The 17,009-nt window shown below is 38.0% G+C and overlaps 1 protein-coding gene across 5 annotated transcripts in view; it reads right to left on the bottom strand.

Annotated features, from left to right (window-relative positions):
• LOC108704456 (kinesin-like protein KIF13A) overlaps positions 1-17,009 on the bottom strand; it is a 118,997-nt gene that overhangs the window by 49,092 nt on the left and 52,896 nt on the right. For all 5 annotated transcript variants that reach the window (XM_018241013.2, XM_018241016.2, XM_018241014.2 and 2 more), the window contains exons 6-11: positions 16,230-16,410; positions 10,309-10,396; positions 6,634-6,768; positions 4,004-4,116; positions 3,215-3,326; positions 1,226-1,438 (exon numbers count right to left, since the gene is read on the bottom strand). In XM_018241013.2, coding sequence (XP_018096502.1) covers positions 1,226-1,438; positions 3,215-3,326; positions 4,004-4,116; positions 6,634-6,768; positions 10,309-10,396; positions 16,230-16,410 — 842 coding nt within the window. The remainder of the gene's footprint in view (positions 1-1,225; positions 1,439-3,214; positions 3,327-4,003; positions 4,117-6,633; positions 6,769-10,308; positions 10,397-16,229; positions 16,411-17,009) is intronic.

The following is a 17,009-nucleotide window of genomic DNA, read 5'->3' as shown; positions in this document are numbered from 1 at the left end:
AAAAATGATTTCCTTTTTTTTCTCTGTAATAATAAAATAATACATAATAATATGTATTCTTCTTTTAAGCTCCCCATAGACGCGACGATTCTTCTTGCCGAACGACCGATTTTAGTGAAGTCCGACCAATCCTTCAAAATTATTGTTGCGGTTAGTGGGATTCGAACGATCGTACATCTTACAATTTTCGGCCGACATCTGTCGGGAAATTGATCGCCAGGTCATAAAATCTTTGTCGGTCCCAGTGCAATCTCTCTATGTTTGCAGGGCCAAGCAGGCAGCTCCCCTTTGTTTTCCTGGCAAATTGGTCTTTTTAGTTGATGGTAAATTCGTACGATCGTGCGATCGTTCTGAGAAGATCGTGTTCTCACGATCAGGATCTGATCTTTTAAAAATCTCAACATCTATGGCCAGTTTAAGTCCTTGATTCTCTAACCCAACCAACTAAAACATTGAAAGCATATAACATAAATAAATCTACCCTCTTGTGTTAATGGGAGTGTTGGTCTTTTTAACACCATGAACAAAACACAGACACCTAACATAAAATAATCTTTTATAATTCAGATTTTCTATCTCTCTCTCTCTGTGTTATACTCTATATAATTTTATATAAAATGTATAGGATGGAAATTTTACAATGCACCATGGTGACATGTGACAACTAAAAAATATAATTTTTTGGTATGATGCAATATTTTTATTTTTCCTAGATAGGACTAGAAATATTATAGTTCAGATTTGGTTCAGTATTTGGCCGAATCCTTTGTGGAGGATTTTTTATTAACCCAAATCCAAAGATAACGGATTTGGTGTATTTCTAATTTGAAGTCGCCTTAATGTTCTGTGGGAAATGTCCCAATAAGTCAAACTAGTAATCACAATTAAGTGCATATAATACAAATAATTTATAATAAATATATCCCTAGTAATGCCATTAGTTATACCCGGTGCTTAGTGGGGCAATTTATATGAGGATATTAGAAGTCACCTTGGCGTTCCATGACCTAGATAAAGGTACTTGGTCATGCTTTAATATGACCATGGGACTCCTCTGTGACCTATCAAATTTTGTAGACCGTGAGTGAAAAATTAAAAAATATATTTGGTATAACAGAATGTTTTACCCAGCAGCTGCAGGGTAAGGCTGTACCCATTAACTGCCAAATACATGTTCCTATAAGAAGAAAAAGAAGATTATATTAACAGGATAGTGGACACATACTTCTGCTTGTGAAAGCTGCTCTTTTAGTTTTTCCACCTCCTCCCGCAGCTCTCTTATAACTCTAGCATTGGGATCTTCATTTACAACAGCATGATTAACTATCCTTTTTGCTCGATCAGCATATCTTAATGTCGAGAGAGTCTCTTCGTAGTTATCAGCTGCTGGGCTAATTGTAGCTATCATGGCAGTTTTACTGTTGCCTCCAAGATTGTCCTATTACAAAAAAAAACACATTAAAAATATTTTAAAAAATACCCGTATAAACAAATACAAAACAAGAAAATTGGACGATTTTTCAAGTTTAGCTTAAAAGGGGATTATCATAGAGGAAGAGCAGGTACCAATTTTTTTTTTTTTTGTCAACCTCCCTCTAGGAGGCTGGATGACTGGGAAAAAACCTTTCTGAAATTATTTTGTCCCCTCATTGGTTTTTAGTCAGAGGATCAGAGGCAAGATGAATGAATGTGGGACTCCCTGTGCTGCCTCTGCAGGATTTACCAGTGAATAATAGAAATCTGGTGAAGGTGAATAATACAATTTCTCCTTTCTTGGATCATCCAGTGGACTGAAAATAAACAGCAGCCTGCATGACTGCAGTATGCATAAAATACAATGTAGTACTCTAAAAAACAGGTCTGATATAGCTTGCTTGGCTTGGGTGGATGCCCTTAAAGGACCAGTAACATAATGTTCTGGTGGAGTGAACCAAGCCCAGACAGGGTTTTATTTTTGCAGATTTTATATGGGGAAGCTGAATGGCCTCTCTGATCCATCAACTTATGCTGCCTTTACATTACTTCCCTAGGTGCAGGCCAGTAAAAAAAACGAAGAGTGTGTCGGTCTTGCAAAACATCTGCAGGAAACTACCTTTTTCCAAACTCAATTATTGGAACTTGAAAAAAAGTTTGTAGCCAGCTCCTTTTTATTCATTTTAGAAAAACTATACCCCCAAAATTAATAATTAAGCAACAAATAGTTGAGATCAAATTAAGTGGCATTTTAAAGAATCTTACCTAACTGTAATAAATATTTAAGTAAATATTGGCCTTTTTCATCTTTGCCCTTGAGCCCCCATGATGGTCACCTGTCCAGAAAAACTGCAGCTCTGACTGTAAGGGTGGTGGCAGACGAGGCTACTGGGGGAGATCACCTTTTCCACGAGCGACTAATCTCCCATGAATGCATTCCCGCCGGCTAGAATGTAAATCGCCAGCGGGATGGCACTCGGAACACTAAGCCGGCAGAAATGCATTTAGGGGAGATTAGTCGCCCGAAAAAGAGGCGATTTGTTGCTGGGCGACTAATCTGCCCCAGTAGCCTCGTCTGCCACCACCCTTACAGTTAGAGCTGCAGTTTTTCTGGACAGGTGGCCATCATAAAATGGGGGTTCAAGGGACATGCTTGATTCATAAACTGTGCAATAGTGTATATAAACAAGCTGCTGTGGAACCAGGGCGGGGGCACAATTGAAAGCTGAAAAAGGAGAAAAGGAACAGGATGCACAGCAGATAACTGATAATCTCTGTAGTATACAATGGGATTCTTCAGAATTTATCTGTTATCAATTGTGTATCCTGTGCTCGAATGGCTGCCTCCATGAATACATAGACGTTTGTTTATATAAACTAGTTGTGTTTCTGAAGCAAACACACCAGTTTTTTCAGTGCAGGGCAACAGTACATTATATTGTCATTCCTTTAAGACACTTTCCGTTTTTGCCCTTACTGTTCCTTTAATTCATAAAATGGCAATTTTCTATTTAGGATTACCTAATGACACATACAACTACAAAAGTACTGTATATTATTATGAAAATGGTTTACTTACACAAAGCAGGGTTTTACATATAAGCTGTTTTATGCACTTTATTTTTATAGAGACCAACATTGTTCGGGGGTATAGTTTTCCTTTAAAAATATTTATGGTTTATTTCTAAATACTAGTATCAATTGCATATGCATGTAACAGATGGAAAGTGTATGTTTTTACCTTAAGTAGCCATGTTAACACAGAATCTCTGTATGGCACAAACTTGTTCTTTCCTTTGCCAGCTGCTTGATCCGCCAGAGAAGATATAACCAAACCTAAGGTTGTAAGTGATCTGGAGAAGAGAATATGCAAATATCCAGGTCACTATATACATAGACCCTGAATTGCAATAGTAACACATCCTTCTAAGGTAAAGTCACCTCTCTACTGATATCCACAATTCAGCTGCATTCTAGTTCTATCCTTACCTTTCCAACCAATTATTTTCTATCAGTTATGCTAAGAACAGTTTCCCAGTGTGTTTTTGTGATTTTGCATATAGCTCAAAGGTTTAATCTCTCTCATAGCTGCATATTATTTCTTATGTGTGGATAATGGGTACAGCCTGTATAAGGGGAGGGACACAGATTAAAGAATGGGAAGTAAATGGGATAAAATAACACTCCCGGTGGGCCCAGGTGTCAGGGGGCCTCTTGCTTCTAACCATTTGGCCTATTTCATGGTCATTCCCTATTTCTTTATGGGAAAGAAATGCACAATATGGAAGAATATAGTAAGTAGATATAAAAGACTAGGAGAATAAAGAGGTTGAGTGAGGAGAGGAGGAATAATAGTTTGGAAAGTGGGCTCATGATCTAAGGTTTTCTGGTGGGCCCCTGGTATCCCAGTCCGACACTGTATGTAGGTAGATAGATGCTTAGCTGACTATAATTCACCAAACTAAAATAAATGACAATTTATTTAATATTCATAGCATTTATAAAAGTAGCCTTCTCGGAATATGCTTACTTGTTAATGTTGCTGCCTTCCTTTAGACGCTCTCCAGCTGCACCTGTTTTGGACACTCTCTCACTCCCAGCTAGGTCCACCAAGCTTACTTTGCTGACACGCTCCCCTGAGTTCTACCAACAATCAAAGCAAAAAAACAAAGAATTCAGAAGTAAGCTTCCATACAGAACAGAACTTTGAATTGAAGGTTCTAAGCTACTGGCAGAAGAGTTGTTGGGCACAATAGTTGTAGTAAAATGGGAATGTACTAATGTGCCCTATAAAAGACCAGAGGGTTTGTAAAGTGTAAGGGTCTAGCCACACATGCAGATTAGGGGAGATTAGTTGCTAGGCGACAAATCTCCTCTACTGTGCGGCGACTAATCTCCCCGATCTGCCTTCCGGCAGCTAAAATGCTACGCAATATGTTGGCGCTATATAAATACATGTTAATAATAATAATAATAAAATGAAAATTGCCAGGGGGCAGGCAAACGGAGCACTTTGTTTTCCGAAGTTGCCCGTAATTGCCTCACAAGGAAACTTCGGGTGACTTTGGAAAACGAATCGCTCCGTGTGCCTGCCCCCAGGCGAATTTTAGCTGGCAGATGGCAGGGGAAGTTGCCTGGCGATTAATCTCCCCGAATCTGCACGTGTGGCCAGACCCTAAGAGTGTGCTCCTTAGCATTTGCTTCTCTGGGCTAGCTGCTTTTTGCACAGAGCACAGGATTAAAAATCAAGAGCTCCCTGCAAAGAGTAGTGCCTGGAGGTGCATCCCAGCCCTATCCCTGCCTTAGATCAGGCAGTTAGGACAGGGCCCTGATGTGGCCAGAACCTACTGCAGCTCTGTACCTTGCATATCTGAATGACATGCAAGGTATGGGGCAGGTAAAGAGACACTCAGGGTCGGACCCCCCTGCCCTCCTACCGTGACGTGCCTAGCACGCATGTCGCATCAGTGTGAAGGCGCCCCTCGGTGCTCCTGCTTGACGGTGTCGCTTGAATTGCGCCACGCACATGCGCAGATGGCGGTGCGCCTAAAATAACTTTTTTTGTTACAATGCGAACCAGAGAGGGGTCTGGCCCGGTGGAGGCCTATTAAGGGTCGTGGGCCCACGAGGTTTTTTCCCGGTGTCCCGCCGGGCCAGTCCGACCTTGGAGACACTAATGTGTCTCCCCCTTGACTGAATCAAACACTGCCTAACCCAGACAGTGCTTAATTCTAGGCACAGTCAGCAGAGGCCTATAGCTATTTGCACAATGCCAAACGTGGTGGGTAAAGTGCAAATCATAAGCCCAATGAACAAGGCTTGTGCTGATCATACTTTTTTTCCAATCCGTTTAATTAAAAAAAATCTATTGTTACTTTTCCACAAAAACAAAATGAAACCACATTTAGTTTTTAACTTATTTTATAATCCTGATTTTGTGAAACAGATGAGAAGCTGGTAAAACAAATTACTGGTTTACAGATTAACCCTCTATATCAGCGGTCCCCAAACATTTTTTCCCCATAAGTCACATTCAAATTAAAAAGTTTGTACTCACTGGGGATGCCAAATAAGGATCTTGATTGGCTATTTATTAGCCCCTAAGTGGACAAGCAGCCTACAGGAGACTATGTTTGGCAGCACACCTGATTTTTATGCAACCAAAACTTGCCTCCAAACCAGGAATTCAAAAATAATCTCCTGATTCGAGGCCACTGAGAGCAACATCCAAGGGGTCAAAAATCAACATGTTGCTCACAAGCCACTGGTTGAGGATCACTGTTTTATATAATAAGATGTTCATTATTTAAAAACATCAGAAAGGGAGCAGCTTAGCGTCTGTTTATACAGAACTCACTATGTCCCTTTGAACAAATTACGCTGTATATGGAAGGGAGTTAAGTGCAAAATAATTTTCCATTAAACTTTTATAATTGGAAATATGTGGATTTTTGAATATGTGGATTCTTTTTAACCAAAAAGTCCTTTTTATTGTGCTTAGGTTCAGCCAATATGTACATAGGTTCTGCCCCTTTAATAAGAATAAGGAAGAGAAAGAATCTACAGGTCAGAGAAAAGTTACAGATGATGATTTGTTTTCAACTAATTCAAAGTTAAAAAGTATTTATTCCAAAACGTGATACAGGGGATAGGCTGTAGCCTGAAACAAATTCCTCTACACAATAATGAGCTATAAACCAGCAGTTACTTTTTATCTGGTCAGAAATGTTAAGGATAATAATAGTAAGCTTTTTTATTGTTTGAGGCACCAAAAATGCAACAAATTATTACATAACCAGATAAGTAACTATTTATTAGCACCCTTATCATATTCCTGATGATCTGGTTATATAATTTTTTATTTTTTTTTATTTTTTTCCCACTGTTCTGCTGTTATGTACTGTCAATATAGTCACTGAATTTGGCAAAAAAAACGTTTTTTTCCCATAATCTAATTTAGTTTGATGACTTAATACTTAACCAAACTTAATACTAGACAATCTGCTGTTAATTTTTCTTTTCCAAAAAGTGCTGTCTGGCTTTGCTTTCATTCCATTGCAAATGCCCATTTTTGGGATGAGGAAAATTATGCAAATTTTCTTCTCAGAGTAAAATGATTTCTAGTCTACTGAACAATGCCAGGCTGTATCAAATCCTTACCCCAGACTGATGGTCATACAGGGTCTGAGTCACAATAATGCTAAATACAGCATGCGAACGGCTGCTTTCCTCATTCATGTTTGTTGCAGCAACAGTACGAGATTTGTTTCCTTCTGACATTAAAGATTCGATGTCCTTAAGGAAAAAAACAATGAAGAAACATGTTAAATATTTATTTATAACAAGAATCTCTCTTAAAGGGGTGGTTCACCTTTAAGGTAACTTTTAGGGGCACATTTACTTAGTTCGAGTGAAGGAATAGAATAAAAAAAACTTCGAATTTCGAATGTTTTTTTTTGGGTACTTCGACCATCGAATTGGCTACTTCGACTTTCGACTTCGAATCGAACGATTCAAACTAAAAATCGTTCGACCATTCGATAGTCGAAGTACTGTCTCTATAAAAAAAACTTCGACCCCCTACTTTGCCACCTAAAACCTACCGAACCTCAATGTTAGCCTATGGGGAAGGTCCCCATAGGCTTTCTAAGGTTTTATTGGTCATAGAAAAATCGATCGATTGATTAAAATCGTTTGAATCGTTCGATTCGAAGGATTTAATCGTTCGATCGAACGATTTGCAGTAAATCCTTCGACTTCGATAGTCGAAGGATTTACATTCGGCAGTCGAATATCGAGGGTTAATTAACCCTCGATATTTGACCATATGTAAATCTGCCCCTTAGTATGTTATAGAACGGCCAATTCTAAGCAACTTTTCAATAGGTTTTCATTATTTATTTTGTATCGTTTTATAGTTATTTGCCTTTTTCTTCAGACTCTTCGCAGCTTTCAAATGGGCGTCGCTGACTCCCTTCTAAAAAACAAATGCTCTGTAAGGCTACAAATGTATTGTTATTGTTACTTTTTATTACTGATATTTCTATTTCTATGCCCTCTCCTATTCATTTTGCAGTCTGTTATTCAAATCAGTGCATGGTTGCTAGGGTAATTTGGACCCTAGTTACCAGATTGCTTAAAATGCTAAATGAAGAGCTGCTGAATAAAAATCGAAAATAACTCAAAAGCCTTCAATAATTAAAAATGAAAAACAAATTTCAAATTGTCTTAGAATATCACTCTCTATATCATACTGAAAGTTATCTCAAAGGTGAACCACCCCTTTAACTAGGAATATATTACATGGTAACCTGTAGCTATGAATTACAAATCACAGCGTTCCTTCAATTTACTGTTAAAGGAACAGTGTGAAAATAAAAACTGGGTAAATGGATAGGCTATGCAAAATAAAAAATGTTTCTATAGTTAGTTAGCCAAAAATGTAATATATAAAGGCTGGAGTGACTGGATGTCTAACATAATAGCCAGAACACTACTTCCTGCTTTTCAGCTCTCTAAGGGCTCTTACACATGAGCGTTTTTACCTGCGCTCCCCTGCGTTCCGTTTTTCGGCGTTCAGCCGCAGGGGAGCGCAGGAATAGACGCATTTAATTATTTCAAATGGGGCTGTACTCACACAGGCGCATGTAGGCGCCGAACGCAGGAAAAATGCAGCATGTTGCGTCTCAACCTGCGTTCGGCGCCTACATGCGCCTGTGTGAGTACAGCCCCATTTGAAATAATTAAATGCGTCTATTCCTGCGCTCCCCTGCGGCTGAACGCCGAAAAACGGAACGCAGGGGAGCACAGGTAAAAACGCTCATGTGTATGAGCCCTAACTCTAAATTAGTCAGTGACTTGAAGAGGGACCACATGGTACATTTCTGTTCAGTGAGTTTGCAATTGATCCTCAGCATTCAGCTCAGATTCAAAAGCAACAGTTATGACCCATGTGGCCCCCCCTCAAGTCTCTGATTGGTTACTGCCTGGTAACCAGGGTAACCAGTCAGTGGAAACCAAGAGAGCTGAAAAGCAGGAAGTAGTGTTCTGTTCTGTTATACTGTACATCAAATCACTCCAGCCTTTATATATTAAATTTTTGGCTAACTAACTATATTAGAAACATTATTTATTTTGTACAGTCTATCTATTTACCCAGTTTTTATTTTTACACTGAACAATTCCTTTAAGGGATGCTGGAGCTGATGTAAACAAAAGCTTCATTGTATAAACCCAGAAGTAAGACATCCATACTTTGAGTTAGAGGACAGCAATTCTGCTTGGCTCACCCTGTTGCTTTAATTATGCCAGCATGTTTAACAATTAATCAGGTTACGGCTAATCCATTTAAGAGGATAGCTTGCGAGTAAATCACATTATAGCAGTTTAGATTTAATTGGCTAAAAAAAAAAAGTGGCAACACAATCCTGTGACAAGTAAAGCACAACAACAACAAAAAAAGAATGTACATTGTATAATTAATAACTTATAATCATACTGTACTTGGTACTTCTGGTGGGCCCCTGGCATCCCAGTCCGACACTGCCTGTGTGCCTTACTTTTACAGGGAGCTTTGCCAATAGCTGGTCACATTTTAAACGGGTCCTTCACCTTCAAATTTTTTAAAAAATTGCTTTCTATTTTTTTTTTTTATCACTTTTCTAAAGTTTAAGTTTAACGGGATTGTTCACCTTCCAAAACTTTTTTCAGTTCAGTTGGTTTCAGATTGTATACCAGAAAATAAAGACTTTTCTGATTACTTTCTATTTTCTATGTGGCCGTTTTTCTAGTTCAGTTTTCTAGTTTCAGTTTTCCCCTTGTCTTTCTAAGCAGCTTTATGAGGATGCAGACTCTAAATTGATACAGAAGTCAATAAATCTGTTATCTTTGGCCCTGCTAAGTTGAATCCCTGAGTTTCTTCAAAGGCAGCTGTTAGAATTGATGCAATAGTTGCTAATATTCCACAGATTAGTGATGTGTGGGCCGGCCCGATACCCGGGGGACCCGCGGGTCAGACAGGTTCGGGCCGACCTCGCACCCCCCTTTCCGTGTTAATCTCATCTTGCTGCTCTCCCTGACCGTGACCTTACTATTCCGACTTCCGGGTTTAACTTTTATAGATGCGCGCCTGCTCGCCCCACCCCTTTTGTGATGTCATCGGCGGGGTCGGCGCTGGTCTATAAAAGGTAGGGGGAAGGCGGGCGCAGGTGGAGGGAGGGCGGGTATTGGGTGGGTGCGGGTTGGGTAAATCCTGACCCGCACATCACTACCACAGATGCTTCTGAGAAATGTATCACCTAATGTAGCAAATTATAACAGTTCAGAATCTGTGACTATATTACCGAGTTGCCAGACTGAAACACCAGAGACAGGAACATTCAACTTTAAACTTTGATTTTGAAAAAACAATAAAAAAGAAAAGGTGGAAAGCAATTGAAAAGTCTATATTTCTGGTAAAGAATCTGAAAACAACTGAAAAAAGTTATTGGAAGGAAAACAACCCCTTTAATGTTCTTTTCTCTGGCGTGTCAGTCTTGCAGCTCAGTAATCCAGGTGCAGATTCTGAACTGTTACAATGTTATTTCTCAGCAGTATCTGTGGAGTATTAGCAACCATTGTATTAATTCTAACAGTTGTCTTTAATAAAACTCAGGGATTCTACTCAGCAGGGCTAAAGATAAGAAATGTATCAACTAATGTATCAATTTAGAGGTGGCTAGTAACTCTCTAGTAACAGGGAGACAGAGAGAAGCCTCTGTGGAGGTGTAAATTGTGCATTCAAGAACAAGACAGCTCTGAATAGTGCTGAATACTGTACAATGGTTGAATACTTACCTCAAAATTAGTTACAGCTAACTGAGATAAACCATCAACATATGGGCCCAACACCTTGTGCTCCCGAACCTTGAGGGAATGGCGATTGCTTCAAAAAAAAAAAAAAAGAGAGAGTTAAGCACACTGTTCTGAATTTAACTACTTTATAAAAACTGTTTTGGCATGCCATCTATGCTTAATATGGAACAAGCAGGGTACAGTATATAAATGAGGAAGGAAGAGGAAACAGAATCGAATAATCCATATTATACTATATTCAGTAAATGCTCCCCAATTCTGTATGCTGCCCGAGACAGTAAATAGCATATTAGCCACAAACAAGACTCTATTGGATTGTAAAGAACTTTTGAATTCTGTAAATTTGATTATATATTCATTGTAGAGTTACCAAGGATTCTTCTAGTGGTCATTTTCCATTGGGGCAACAAGTTTAAGTTTAAGAAGGTTTGAGCTACAAAAAGCTATAAAAACCAGCAATGAAAAAATTCAGTTGCTAACATTATTTATTTGACAAAAAGTGACACCAACAGCAAAATCAACATAAGCAGTCCCTGAGGCCTTTGCTTCCTAACCTGCAGCTCTGTCAGATGGTGTTTGACAACGGTCTCTTACGGTAATTTAAATCATAAGTATATAACTGTACAGCAGTGCACAATAAATGCAAACAGATATAGGTGCTCCAGACTGCAATATGACCCAGTTAATGTTCATTGTTAAAATGCACTCTTCTATAAAAAAAAAATTAAAAGCTCTGCACACACTAGATATTTTTTATGTCAACAGTATAATAAATGTTAATTATATGTTTATAAATTTGTATACTGTAAATTTTTCCTTCAACATTTCAAAACAGAAAATGTGGCTTAAAACATTTGCCTGTAGCTGCCAAGAAACTTGCATCAAGGTTAATTATATGGATGCAGATGGCTTGGAACACCTCAGTATTTTGCATTAATCACTACGGAAAAAATGATGAAGGTTTGTTCCCTAGATACGATTTACTTGGTTTATTAATAAAGATTTGTTCATCTTTGGAATAATATTCTTGAAAACATTTTTTTTCCTAAGTCTATACATTTTTATTGCACATAGTTCAGATTGCAATCTAGGGAAAGTACTCAGACCTGTGCCTGGTTTGATTGTAATTAGTGCCTGTCTATAAACATTCAATGGGGAGGGAAGCATATAAAATTTGGTATATACACATTTCTTGAAGTGTTGGTCACCAAATTGTGAAAGAGTTACAAGTACGATATATTCGTAAAAAGTATCTTATAGTTTTATGGATTTGGCGAAATGCCGCCTAATTTTTTAAAAAGTGATATATAAAAGGTAAAAAATTTAGTTATTAGGGATGCACCGAATCTAGGAAAATCAGTCTGTGCATTAATTGGAACAATTATGATATATTTACAACATTTTCCTTTTCCATTTTCCCAATTTTGTCATTTCTGACCAATAATGAGTTTCTTTGCTCTTGAGAAACCCTTGTTACATAGTTACATAGTTAAATTGGGTTGAAAAAAGACAAAGTCCATCAAGTTCAACCCCTCCAAATGAAAACCCAGCATCCATACACACACCCCTCCCTACTTTTAATTAAATTCTATATACCCATACCTATACTAACTATAGAGCTTAGTATCACAATAGCCTTTGATATTATGTCTGTCCAAAAAATCATCCAAGCCATTCTTAAAGGCATTAACTGAATCAGCCATCACAACATCACCCGGCAGTGCATTCCACAACCTCACTGTCCTGACTGTGAAGAACCCCCTACGTTGCTTCAAATGAAAGTTCTTTTCTTCTAATCTAAAGGGGTGGCCTCTGGTACGGTGATCCACTTTATGGGTAAAAAGGTCCCCTGCTATTTGTCTATAATGTCCTCTAATGTACTTGTAAAGTGTAATCATGTCCCCTCGCAAGCGCCTTTTTTCCAGAGAAAACAACCCCAACCTTGACAGTCTACCCTCATAATTTAAGTCTTCCATCCCTCTAACCAATTTAGTTGCACGTCTCTGCACTCTCTCCAGCTCATTTATATCCCTCTTAAGGACTGGAGTCCAAAACTGAACTGCATACTCCATAACCAACAAGCATTCCCCATGCTTGTTGGTTATTGAAGCATGGGGAAAGCAAAAGAACTGTCAATAGGATCCTACTTAAACATTGCTGTATATTAAAAGAGAGGAGAGCACTCAAACGCAGATTAACTGCTTGTGATTATTTATTCATGCTGCTTACACACGACATGTTTCGGGCAGGTGTTGCCCTTTCTCAAGTGTCACACTTGAGAAAGGGCAACACCTGCCCGAAACATGTCGTGTGTAAGCAGCATGAATAAATAATCACTAGCAGTTAATCTGCGTTTGAGTGCTCTCCTCTCTTTTAAGCTTTTTAGTGGATATTCTGGGATGATTGGTACATCTCTGTGAGAGGATTGATGCATGAAAATTAAAAAAGGATTGCCAGGCAGAGCGCAAATCTACACAGCTTCTATTATTGCTGTATATTAGTCTCGGTTGCAATATTAGCCCTTTAGGGCTCTTATACTTCGCAAAAGATCTTTTATGCCTTCCACCACAGGGGAGTTAAGGTGGACATTAATATTTTAAATGATTTGCTTAAAGTGGACCCGTCACCCAGACACGAAAATCTGTATAATAAAAGTCCTTTTCAAATTAAACATGAAATCCAATTTCTATTTTTTATTAAAGCATTCATAGCTGCTGTAAGCTCATTTAAACATCTCAGCTGTCAATCAAATATTGTCTGCCCCTCCTCTATGCCCGTGGCATAGAGGCAGGGCAGACAATTACTTTCACTTTCAATTCAGCACTTCTTAGATGTCACTGCTCTCCCCACATATCCCCGTTCTCTTTAACATTTAATTGTTTAGCCAGTGCATGGAAATGGACATCAGGTCCCCTATTCTGGTGGACAAACAAGATTCTGAGATGATACAAGGCTTTCCTTAAAAACAGTGTTCACAAAATGGCTCCTGCCTGCTTGCTATCATTTTGAATTCCCAGACTGAAGGAAACAAGATTCAAATAATTTATATAGTGTAATTAAAGTTCATTTTGCATGACTAATGTGATAAAATAGGATTTTGAATAATTTTTTTGGGTGACGGGTCCCCTTTAAATTTTCAATTTGTACATCAACAAAAACAAAAGTCAACTGTTCGCAGCCAGTCTACCCCCAACCTGCCCCCCAAGACCAAGCTATTTCAATTGTGACTCCTAAGGGTAAGGTCACACTGGGCGATTCGGGGAGATTTAGTCGCCTGGTGACTAATCGCCTCGTCTTTGCGGCGACCAATCTCGCTGAATCGCCACGTGTGCTTAGTGCTGGCGATTTTTCATTATAGCCAGCGCAAGAGTGAGGGAAGGCGTTCGGGGAGATTGGTCGCCGCAAAGACGAGGCAATTAAATCTCCCCGAATCGCCCAGTGTGACCTTACCTTAAAGAACTCGTGCCCCTGGTAGTGGGAAATTAAATTGAAAAAAAAAAAAAACATGCAACTTAAATACTTGCCCTTGTATCCATTAATTGCCACTTTTTACAGTATATACTAATCACATTCTTTTGTAAGGGGGAGTTACATTTATGCCAAGATATTATATTTATTTATACATCTTAAGTGACTTATTGGTAGAAATGTTGTCTTTTACAATGTTGTTCTTTTGTGCACACTGAATAATCCCATGTGCATGCTACGTGCTGTCTCCACCCATCGCATTCCCAGCATATTATTTGTGTCTGTGCATTTCCCAATTCAAGACTGCCTTGCAAGCTTCCCATTCTCTTCCCAAAATAAACTCTCTTCTTACATGTGCTTTTTTCTTAAGGGATTACATCCTCTGAATAACATAAGTGTTATAAAGAATAATTGCTATCCTTCTCATTCTCTTAATTTTGGTTTATCTGAAATATAATGTTTGTTGAGATATTTAAAAAAAAAAGTTAAAATGCTTTTGGATCGTATTTTCATCATTTGTATAATGGACATCTTAAACTTTACCTCTCTTTTTAAAAAAACAGGTGGCATTTTTGTATACTCCTTATCCAGAAATCCGTTATCCATAAAGCTCAAAATTACAAGATAGCCATCTTTTATAGAGGAAGGAAATTATTTGAATTTTAAAATAGATTTCCTTTTTCTCTATAACAATAAAACTGTATCTTGTACTTGAGGGTAACTAAGCCGCTTCAATGCATGCATATTGGTGGTAAAGCAATTCTATTTATTAAATATTTAGATACTGTATATTTTAGCAGACTTAAGGTATGATGACTTTGGAAAGATTCCTTCTCCGGAAAACCCCATATATATATATATATATATATATATATATATATATATATATATATATATATATATATATATATATATATATATATATATATATATACCAATCAAGAAGTGTGCCATTAACCTTAGTTGAATTGGCAGAATAAACAATGCCGTTATAGTTTGCTGGATATGAATTTACAAACTGGAATTCCCGGAGAGGGATTCACATATAGTTGGAGATGTCTCCAGCTGTTCTGCAGATAAACTTCTAAGCCAGTAACAGTAAAAATGTGCTTAATAATATGTAATACTGACATATCTCTGTAAAGGTAACTCATTAATGCTTCAAATTTCTTCCTATATCTTGTGCTTCTGTTTTGCTTTGGGCTGCAGTGCCCCATAAAGCCCTTGTTTGTTATACATGAATGTAAATCAATGTGTTACTTGCTGGCAACAAGTAAATAAATCATAATGACCTGCATGTGTGAAGAAATGTGCCAGAAATGGCAGATTATAGTAGGGATAATGGGGGTAGCAAACAGGGTCTCAAAGCAGTAGTCCATGAGTGGTGGATAAATTACACAACAACTAATGCTCTGCTCCACCAAGAGAAGTGCAATCTCCTCTTCCTTTTTGGAGCACTACACTCAGGGAGGCAAACCCAATAGTTTAATCTTCAAATAATTTTGATTTTCACATAAAAGAGTAAATTAAAACAACTACCCCAAAATTGGTTTATGAAGCAGTTATCTCCAAAACAAAATAATAATTCTTTCCCAAGCTCTAATGTCTTGTCAAATAACGATACAGCACAACATTTGAAATTATGTGAAGCACACAGCTGAGGATATCTACCAATCATTTCTAGTAATAAGATTTAGATCATAAATGTTGTATCATTGTGTATAAACTGTATACATAGTAAGTTAGGTTGAAAAAAGACACACGTCCATCAAGTTCAACCTTTGAACTCTATTTCAACCCGTCTAACTACCAGTAGATCCAGAGGACGGCAAAAACCCAATCTGAAGCTTCTCCACGGAAAAAATTCCTTCCTGACTGCAAAATGGCAATCAGACTAGTCCCTGGACCAACTTGTACTATGAGCTATCTTCCATAACCCTGTATTCCCTCACTTGCTAAAAAGACATCCAACCCCTTCTTAAAGCTATCTAATGTATCAGCCTGTACAACTGATTCAGGGAGAGAATGCCATATCTTCACAGCTCTCACTGTAAAAAAACACTTCCGAATTATTTAGGCGGAACCTCTTTTCTTCTAATCGGAATGGGTGACCTTGTGTCAGCTGGAAAGATCTTCTGGTAAATAAAGCATTAGAGTGATTATTATATGATCCCCTTACATATTTCTACATTTTAACTTTTTATACCTATAGCTCAATACTGACAGCAGCCCTAACATGTGCTGTAAACTGAAAGCAGAAAGATAGAGGAGCTACTTTGATATACTAGTAAAGAAGCTCAAAACATAAGCCTCATTTTTTTTTTTTTTATTGCGCTGAGAGATAACAAAAGTCAATGTTGGAACCATCCTGGCTCATATGTGGTCTAAATCCACCACTGTAGATAAAGTAATGTTATAAGTTAATAGATAACTACCCTTTAGGATCCAAGAGATCTCGAACTTTTTCATTGTAAATTTCCATGTAGGAGACTTCAACTTTGAAAGACTGAGAATCACTCTCTTCCTCAGAGGTCCTCTCAAATAATGCACAGCAAAGCCGGGGGATGAGGCCAGGCTTATCTGCAGTTCCCATCATGGAGAAAGATTTTCCTGAACCTAAAGAAAGATAAACCAACAGATTAATGAAGGGATTGGATGGCTTTTAGAAAGTGAAGGAATACAGGGTTATGGTAAATTGGTACAGCCTATAGTACAAGTTGATCCAGCGACCGGTCCAATTGCCATTTTGGAGTCAAAAAGCAATTCTTCCTCCTCTGAGGCAAATTGGAGAGGCTTCAAATGTTTTTTTTTGCCTTCCTCTGGATCAGCTAGCAGTAAGGCAGGTTAAAATAGAGTTAAAGGGTTGAACTTGATGGGCATGTGTATTTTTTTAACCTAACTTACAATGATGAATGTGGAATCATCTGTACAGCACAATATATTGTCATCATGTTATTTATAAAGCACTTACATATCCTGAAGAGATTTACAATAGAAGGGTGTATACACCAAGAATAAAAATTGCATACAAATACTGACCAATACAGGAGGTAATACATATTTTATAACTACATTAAAGTCATGAAAATCATGTATATTATGCTGTATCTGTCAGGGCAGAAGGGTGTGCCTAGTGTCGGTTTTGACACCATATTTAGGCCAATAAGCTGGTGGTTTTTTTTTTTGCAGGAGACATTCCTGTAGAGGAAACTGTT

The sequence above is a fragment of the Xenopus laevis genome, chromosome 6S (genome assembly GCF_017654675.1).
Source record: "Xenopus laevis strain J_2021 chromosome 6S, Xenopus_laevis_v10.1, whole genome shotgun sequence".
NCBI lineage: Eukaryota > Metazoa > Chordata > Amphibia > Anura > Pipidae > Xenopus > Xenopus laevis.
Note: the sequence above shows the minus strand (reverse complement) of the source record. Positions and strands in the feature narration are given on the sequence as shown.